At 47.2% G+C, this 9,459-nt stretch overlaps 1 protein-coding gene across 1 annotated transcript in view; it reads left to right on the forward strand.

Moving 5' to 3' along the window:
- HPCAL1 (hippocalcin like 1) overlaps positions 1 to 9,018 on the forward strand; it is a 49,163-nt gene extending 40,145 nt beyond the window's left edge. The window contains exons 2-4 of the mRNA XM_084260992.1: positions 4,046 to 4,448; positions 5,426 to 5,531; positions 7,803 to 9,018. Of these exons, the coding sequence (XP_084117118.1) occupies positions 4,071 to 4,448; positions 5,426 to 5,531; positions 7,803 to 7,900 (582 nt within the window). The 5' untranslated portion in view covers positions 4,046 to 4,070 and the 3' untranslated portion in view covers positions 7,901 to 9,018. The remainder of the gene's footprint in view (positions 1 to 4,045; positions 4,449 to 5,425; positions 5,532 to 7,802) is intronic.
- The last annotated feature ends 441 nt before the right edge of the window (positions 9,019 to 9,459 follow it).

The following is a 9,459-nucleotide window of genomic DNA, read 5'->3' on the forward strand; positions in this document are numbered from 1 at the left end:
GGGGCTGGATGTCCCCCTGCAAAGCAGATGGCTCAGGTAATATAAAGATTATTCATTCTATTTCTCTGTCCACTGACTTTCTCTGCTGGAGAGCACCTCTGTCCTATAGACAGGCATTTCATCAATTCTCCTGTTTCTATTAACAGTAAATCGGTATCCAAGGGGGAATCACACAAGGAAGAGCCGCTCTAAGGACTCATTACTCCTTTTGCAGCCGTAACTGATGCGCTAAGAGGATCCCACCAGGAGTTCAGTTCAAGGGGAGGGTGGTTGCCTTCGGAAGCTTTGCAGTGAAAACGCTGGGCTGGTCTCTGGCTTTGTGTCTTCCATGCTTTGAGAATGCTTCTACCTTCAGTAACTGATGGCTGCCAGAGAGTTCCTGAGAAAGTAGGATGTACTTAGCTTTCTTACAAGTATTTCAAATGCTTGAGCGTGTGGATGCTGACAACTAGTCCATCTGTTGGTAAAAACACAGAATTGCTACTTTAGCGGTTCTGGAGTGACTACAGTTACTCACCATCGTGCTGCATAACCAGTGTGCGTCTTGGCCTCGGTAAAAGACCTTTTTTTTTCTCATTGCTAAGCTTTTGCTGTGAGATTATTCCTTAATTCTGGTGAGCCTAGACAGACAGATAGATTCAGGCAGCAGTCCTCTGGCGTCTCGGTTTCGAGCCTGGTCTGTCACAGGCAGCCAGCAGCACCACGTAATTGTAACAGAAACTTTGGTGTGAAGCTGGAACAAAAACTCATCTGCATTTCCCCCTGTTTGAGCTTTGCATGACTGAGATTGCATTCATGAGCAGCGGTATTACTTGTGAAGTCTGCTGGTCTGCAGTTATACTTCCAAGCTTTTCCTTGTCTGATCACCTCAAGAGCATTCCTGTGATTATTTTTGTTACTGCCGTGGCAGCGCCAGATGCTCTGAGCGCTTCTGCGAAGCAGGGACGGACTTCGCTGCAGCGTGCATGGCATCGCTTCCCTGGGATCCACGCTGGTGTGGTGGGAAATGAGGGACAGGCAGGCTGTTTTGGAGTTAGGTCTCTGCTGGCTGCCTGGGGCAACGTTGGGAGCAAGGTCCTTTGCCTTCTATGCTCACTGCAGTCAGGATTTGGCTGGTACAAGCTTGTTAAAAAACCACCCCACAGCCCTAATCACAGGAGTGACCGGAGCATCCCAGACCCGCTCCCTGTGATTTCCATTAGCAGCCATCCTCCCAGTGGTCTTGTGGCTAAATCAGCTGCTGAGGCTCTGGAAAGTGATTTGATGAAAGCATTTTATAGCAATCGAATGAAGTGTCAGTTGGATGCCAGCAGCAGGGGTTGCTATCATGATTAATGAGATATTTAGGCATTTCATTTTGGAGGAGCTACCTGAGATCACAAGTTATATCAAAGCCATTTTTTTAGATGGGCTTCAATAAATTAATGTTAATGTTACTTATTTAATTATTCCTCACAAATCGGTTCCAACAACTGCAGGGTTATATTTGGGTTGAATACTTTGTGAAGCCTTTAAAAAAGCTTTATATGCAAAAAAGGGTTGTGTTCAGAGCCTTGCATGTTACTTCTCTGGTATAAAACGATGTAAAAGAGAAGGAAGGGTTGAAATAACCTATAATTTGTTGAATACAAAGACTGCTTTATAAAGACTGAATATAAAGCTTTTGATGCTGATGTTAAATGAGCATCCTGTCCAAATGACAGGATATATCTTACTGCTGGTAGAAGCAGTGAAATGTAATAAATGAAGTTCACGTCTTACCTCTCGGTTGTCTAGGGGCCTCTATTTTTAAAGGAACAGAAATAATAAAGGTATTATAGGAGAAGTGAGCAACGGCATTAAACCTTTTCGAGCCTCTTTTAACTAGTTGGAGGTTTTACCATGTGCTCCCCAACCCCTTGCATGATGACAGCTGAGTTTGTATCTGCTTCAAGTCCAGCTCTTGCATTAAGGTGGCCCCGCTGCTCCTCCAGCCCCTCTCCCGGGGATGTCTGCGACAGCTGCCAGCGAGCCAGGGACTGGGTTTGGACTGGGCATGATGAAGCCAAATGGAGTCACTGAAGGATGGGACCCAGAGGCACCTCCTCACCCAAGGACAGAAATGCAGTGATACAATTTCTGCTCTTAAAAACAAAAAAGGACAGCGGTCGATCAGTGATTTGCTCCAAGCCACTGTTTTCTGAAAATTGACTGCAGCAGAGTAGAATGTCGTGTTTTCTGCCCTTGGCACAGCAAGGATGAGTATCTGGAGCAGGGAAGATTCAAAGATGGAAAGGCAGCAGGAGCAGCTGGGAGTTAGTGGTTTAACTGGAGGGCAGCCCAGTGGTCTCCTAGGGATGATGCTGGCAAGGACCAGGAGCTGTAGCATCGCTGCATGTTGGGAGCAAGCAGAGGTATGTCAGGGGCCCGGAGAAAATTCTACAATAACCACGGACAAAAATAAGGCTTTGAAGCTGAAATATTGGCAGCTTTTCTAGAAAACAGAAGTGCTAATGACAACACAGTTTTCTGTTGAGCCCGATGCACTGAACTGATGTGCAGCTGGCTGGTTTTTGTCTCTGAGCATTAAGCCACAGAGCAGGATGTGGATTTTTTGCATTGCTGAGGCGACGCAGAGACTAAGTGGAATACAAATAAAACGAGCTTTTATTCAGCTGTTGAAAATCTCTCTGCTGTAGAGCAACGTGTTTTTTTGCTGACCTTTAACATTTTCATTTGGGGCTGGGGTTTTTTTTTTTAGGTTTTTGTGCATGCCTGAGATTTTTGCTCTCTGGGAGGTGCTTAGCCCCTGGTAGATTTTTCCCGGCCTCTGGGTGCTTTGTTGCTCAGCTCTTGCAGTTTCTGAGTGTTGGCTGGTTACTAACCTGCCTTCTGCAGCAGCTGCAAGCGAGCCTAATGCCGCGTAACAGACTGTGCTGAGAAATGTCATTCATGCTGGACCAGTTGCAGGGGTTTGGATGTGACTTTGTGCAAAGCTTATGAATAAACCTCCAGAGTTTGGGGAGGGAGGTGCAGCTCAGCGTCTTGCTTGACAGCTTGGTTTGGTATTGCTGGGAAGCCATGAGGGGCTCAAAGGGATAGAAACCAAAAAATGAGTCACGGTAACCTTCCCCCCCCTTCCTTGTTGTTTCCCAAATGTAGACTGACCATCTTTCATGTTGCTGAAGGAGCTTTCCCATGTCTGGGCAGTCTTGCTTGCACAGTCACCCATGCAGCATGGGCACTGTCAAAAGGAGGGGACAAACCCAGCCCCCTCCTTGAAACCCTGATAAAATCCTGAGGTTGAAATGCCCTTTTGCCCACATTGGGGGATACTGAACTTACTGAGTAAGCTTATATAAAAGCATAAACCCCAGTAAACCTGGAAGGCACTGCTTTGCCAATGATTGTGCTTTCAAAAGCCTTCTATGCTTGTCAGGGAGGCAGAGGGCTGTAATCTGCTGGGAAGGATGAAGCCCCTTGTGCCGGTGCTGCTGTCACGGGAGGAGAGAGGAGATGCTCCGTAAGCCGAGGAGTTTCAAAGAGCATCTGGACGATGCAAATGCAGCTGGCATGAAGCCACTTGACCTTCCTGCCACTTGCTTTGTCCCTGCCTGCTTTCACTTTTGGATAGATGGATTTTACTCTTTGCTGCTGCTGCTGTCCCTATCCACTCAGTCATCGCAGCAGATCAGTCTGTTGGGGTGGGTCAGGAGTTTGGATCCAGACCTGGGCATTGCAAGCCTTATGATAGGGGAGTGGGACTGTAGTAGGGAAACAAAATAATGAGGATTATTATTTTCCAAATAATAAGGATTAATAATAAGTGTTAAAAAACTGACCTCCCTTGTCCTTCTGCAGCTGACCAGTTACTGGGAGAGGCTAGAGGAGAGGAGAAGAGGCGAGATGAAACGAGTTATTTTCCTAATAATTTACAGCATCCTTTTTTCCCTCTTCCCCTTTGCCTCGGGCAGGGTCGACATTTCCCACAGGGCTCTGCCAGCCCCCAGCCCCTCTCTGCTGAGCGGGGCCGGAGCTGAGGCAGATGCTCTTTCTTGCTTTGCAGCCGCTGAACCCGGATCCAGAAGAGGATGGGGAAGCAGAACAGCAAGCTGCGCCCCGAGGTGCTCCAGGACCTGCGTGAGAACACCGAGTTCACAGACCACGAGCTGCAGGAGTGGTACAAGGGCTTCCTAAAAGATTGCCCGACGGGCCATTTGACTGTGGAAGAGTTCAAAAAAATATACGCGAATTTTTTCCCCTATGGCGACGCGTCCAAGTTTGCGGAGCACGTCTTCCGCACCTTCGACACCAACGGTGACGGGACCATTGACTTTAGGGAATTCATCATCGCCCTGAGCGTCACCTCTCGAGGCAAGCTGGAGCAGAAGCTGAAATGGGCGTTTAGTATGTACGACCTGGACGGCAACGGGTACATCAGCCGTGGGGAAATGCTAGAAATAGTGCAGGTGAGGCGCTGTCTCTCTATTTTACATTTTATTCGTGGTGTTCTTCACCCTGTGACAGATGGAGATGGGGGATTGTGCTGGGCTGGGGCACTCCTGCCCCAGGGAGGCTTCTGAGGCCATGGTCCCCAAAAGAATACTGGAGACCGTGGTGGGGTATGATGAGGTACATCATACCAAAAGGATACTGGGGGCCACGATGAGGTACAAAGGAGGAAAGAGCCCAAGAGATGAACGGGGCACTGTGTGACTGGCCGGCAGCCAAAATCTTGCAGCTCTCCCTGGGGATTTCGTAGTGGGGATCAAAAAACCCTAAATGCAAATTTTACTGACCTGATTAATCTCTAAATTAATACTTTCAAACTTCAAATCTCAGTCAGTGTGAGCTCTGGATGAAAGGCTGTCTGTAGAATTCACAGAATTTTCGGGGTTGGAAGGGACCTCCAGAGATCGAGTCCAGCCCCCAGATTGTAACATGTCCTTGTTTCCTGAAGGCCAGGGGCTTGTAGCCCACGGACTGTACTGAGGGGAGCGGTTGGGGTGTGGGGCACAGCCATATTCAGGCATATTTGCCTGTAATCACCCAGCACCCCACATGCATCCTCATAACTGAGCACGTTCAGAGCCAGACGAAGAGGCGATGGCTTTGCCTGGTTGCATAAAACAAAGTTACACACCGCTGCCTCCAGCATTTTAGCTCAGTCCTGCTCGTACATTACTCTAGGCCCCGACTTCCAGTTAAACTGACCCAGTGGCACAGAACCTTCTTTTGAAGTGTGAATGAATGTAGGGAAGAAAAAGAAAAAAAGCTGTGGTCAGAAATTCCTGTTTGCTTTGGTTTATGAAGTCCTGCAGCTGCCTGACAGGGTTAGCTGCCTTTTTTATTGCTACAGGCTTAAATTCTCTATCTTGGTCTTGATGCTTTATCAATTGTTTCATCGTTTTCTTATTATTTTTATTATATTTTTTTAAATACTCAGGCAATCTACAAAATGGTTTCATCAGTAATGAAAATGCCGGAAGACGAATCCACTCCGGAGAAGCGAACAGACAAGATCTTCAGACAGATGGATACAAACAACGATGGTAGGATCCCCACTGGCACCCCCTCACAAGGCTCTAGGAATAGGGGTTTTCGTCCAGCATTGACAGAAACAGATTGTGGGGGCTGGGGGTAGAGGGCAGGATGTCCCCACCAGTAGCTCTGATCTCTGCCTGATCTCACTGAGCATCTCTGGACCATAAAAAATAGGGTGAATAAGTTCACAGAGGAACAGAGACTTTCCTGCTGCAGGGGGCTGGGAGGGCACCAGTTCTTCCCTGACATTTTATGGATAAATCCCCTCCTGCAAAGGCTCCTCAGAAACTCCCAAGTCCAGTGCCTTTCAGTGATTTTCTCTTGGTGTAGCATGAAGTAGGCACAAAGTGTAGCTCCTGTTGCCTGTGATAGGGTGTCAGTCCTGGGCTTGTTGTCAGTAATGCAGGTCAGGGATGGGACTGAGTGACAGTAAAAATCCCCCTGGGTCCATAAGACTAATTTTCTGTGCATGTTTGTGACGTATGTACATACATGCACAGTGACACGCAGTCCTGCAGTGTTTGTTGTGGTGTGTGTGTCAGGGGGATGTAACAGCTCCCAAGACAGTTATGGAGATGCTTGGTAAGTTATTGGACAGCATAACATACCTGTCACAACCCCTCCACCTGAACTACCACACTGCTTTAGGCTTGAAAAACGTGCAGGCAAGATGGAACGATATCCTCTGCCCATCAGCCTGCCAACTCGTTTCCTCTCCTCCCAGTCGAAGTGGAGCTTTGCCTGGGACCCCAGCAGCAGCCGAGGTGGCAGCTGCCTGTGTTGAATTCAGGAGCTGTATCCTGATGTGCTCAGTGGGAGCAAAGATTTGGACCTAGCACTGAGAAATGGAGACCTGGAAAAATGTGACCTTATTTATAGAAAGGGTTTTTTGTTTTTTAACAGAATTTTATGGCTGCATTTTAGCTTCTGCTGCTGCAGCCCCTGGGGCAAATTCCTGGCCTTGCTAAAGTCCTCGGGTATTTTACCTTTGACTTCATCAAAATGAACACTTCACCCCCTGACCTCACATGTGAAGAGCCCTAAAATAGCACAATTAAAGTGGTTTTGTTCTGTGGATGGGAGGTCACCGGGCATGGTGTCAGGAATGCCACAGATGGTTGTTTATTTTCCGGTTTGTACGGAAAACGGTTCCATTTCTGTTTGATATTGCTTTGGTGTATTTCTGCCATGGTTCAGAGTGCTGGGGCAGGAGAATACCGGTGATAGCAGGCAAGGCAAAATCTGCTCACAGGCTCCTGATGGCATTTGTACAGGGGGGCTAGTCCTGAGCCCCATGATGAGGTCTGGGAGACCAGCTGGGATCTTCCCTCCTTGCCATACCATGCCGGGCTGTGCCACGGGACTCTTGGAGCTAGGGGTGCCAGGGCAGTTGCTCCTTGTTGGTCACCTCTCCAGAGATCACCTTTTCAGTGCTGCAGAGTGTTACTGGGTCTGTCCAAGTCGGTACATCTGGCCTAAACCAGAGGTGTATAAACCAGAAACGCTCAGGAAACACATGTGGCAATGGGTGGTTCCCCCAAGTCTGGCTTTTCTTGCCCCATGAAACCTGTCCTGTTCCTGTATGCCCAGCTGGGCTCATAGAATCGTACCGTCACAGAGCAGTTTGGGTTGGGAGGGACCTTTAAAGGTCCAACATACCACCACCGCCACCAGCATGGGGGGAGGACATCTTTCTCTAGATGAGGTTCCTCAAGAGTGCCGCCTGGCCTTGTAGGTGCAGGAGAGGCCATCACTGCTCAGCCCTACGTGTCACCACACACCGTAAGAGTGAGAAGTGGGGAGATTGGGGATATTTAGGTTTAAAATGATGTGGTAATATAAGCAGAATTTTCAAAGCGTATCTGTGCTCATGTACCTTGCGGCCATGCGTCACGTAGTTTGTATAGAAACAAAGAACTGTCTTGGTTGGAAAGGACCTTTCAGATCATCAGTATAGTCCGGTTCTATGTGAGAAACTGCCAAAGTGATAGGTATGAGAACAGTTGTTTTTATTTTTGGTACTGTCTTTTTAAATGAAAAAATGACAATTATTGTACTAGATTGTTTTGCAGAAGAAAAATGCATCTGGGCTTAAGGGCTTGAGTAGGATTTGGCGGCTGTGCATTGCACTAAATTCCCCTCGATGCCTTTGCGATAGATTAAATATACGTATGGTGCTTCGGTGAGGAGGGGGGTTTAAGCTGCAGCGGTGATGGCAGCTGCAACTGACTTCTTTTTTTTAAATTCTTATTTCCATTTTGTTTTTTCCTCCATTTCAGGTAAACTGTCGCTGGAAGAGTTCATCAAAGGTGCCAAGAGCGATCCCTCCATCGTGCGGTTGTTACAGTGCGACCCCAGTAGCGCGAGCCAATTCTGATGAAAGCGGACAGTGTGCACAGAGAACCTCGGCCTGTGTCCTTCAAGCTTTGCTCGCAAACGGATGCCTTCTCAACCATCCCTCCACACCTCGCGGATAAGATCCCATTGCCAGATCGTGTGTGTGTGCGTGTGCGTATGCGTGTGCGTCCGAGCCAACCGGCCCTCCACCCCCCTCACTAACACCAGTGCAGCTCTCCTCCGGCAGCTCCGTTTCTGCTTCCCCGTAACGTTACAGTTCACTCTACACATTTCAAAGGTGAATCGGAAGGTATGTTTACATGCAGCTACAAAAGAGTTCAAATCGCTGGTGAGATTCCCACTTCACTTATAGTCTGTAAGAAAGTGATGTTGTAGTAGTTCTCGAGAAGATGGTAGGTAGGACTTTTACCCAGCATAGCAGATGGTAGGTAATTTATTTTGCTTCGGAAATTATTATGTTTAAAAAAAAAAAAGTGGACTGAATGGAGTAGAAAGTTAAAAAAAAAAAAGGAAAAGAGCAAAAAAAAAAAAAAAAAAAAGCAGCTTTCCTGGGCATGGTTCCAATTTTCTTTTTGAGGAAAATTGCTTGCACTTATCTAATGGTCTTTACTTTCTTTTAATATATATATAAATTATATATATATGGTGAGGTAAAATTTTAAATATTTAGGTCATCTATTTAAGGCATAAAAATAGAATCTGAGCTTCGTTCCTTCTAGTTGTCTGTGATTTATTCAAATCTTGGAGATTGTTTTTTTGTGATATTTATGCATTAGCGACTTGCCGTTCGGGAAGAAGTGCATGACTAGCAGTTTGTGGATATTTCACTCTGTTTAACTCCTGAATGCGAATATTTGTTCATTTTTACTGTCAGTCGTTCCGACGTTACCGTATTAACAAAAGGCCTGAAAGGAGTTCATCCTCATTTTGTATTGCTCAGTGGAGTCCTACTTCCTGGTGGTTGCTGCATTAAATGGCTTTTGAGTGCCCCGAGGTGACGTGACTCGCACTGCTGTTCTCGACTTGGCTACACCTCCTCCCTTTTGCTGTCGATATGTTAATAGTCTTGTGCATTCCAGTGTTATTTAATATCTGCCTAATGCCAAGAAATATTAATTGAAATAAAAGACTACTTTTCTTGTCGCTGACTGTCTTGGTCTCACCCGTGCAACAAGTTCCTAGCATCACATACTGGGGGAGGGATGAGGCTGGCTTGCTGGCTTCCTGCTCCACATGTCCCCCGTCTTGCTTGAGACACATTGCCTTGTAAGTGTGTAGGGGTTTTTTGGGAGCTGCTGTCAAGGCTGGGTTAATGTAGCAGTGTTAGTGCCTGTGGGATCCTGCTCCATCCCAGCTGGGTCCTGGGTGAAGGCAATTCCTTGGTGAAGACTGCAGGAAGGTGACAGCTCAGTTCACAGAATCACACAGAACGTTGGGGGTTGGAAGGGAGCTCGAAAGATCACCTAGTCCACATCCCTGCCAGTACAGGATCACCTACACTAAATCACACAAGAACACATCCAGGAGTGTTTGAATGTCTTCAGAGAAGGAGACTCCACAACCTCTCTGGGCAGCCTG

Source organism: Gallinula chloropus (assembly GCF_964237585.1).
Source record: "Gallinula chloropus genome assembly, chromosome: 3".
Taxonomy (NCBI): domain Eukaryota; kingdom Metazoa; phylum Chordata; class Aves; order Gruiformes; family Rallidae; genus Gallinula; species Gallinula chloropus.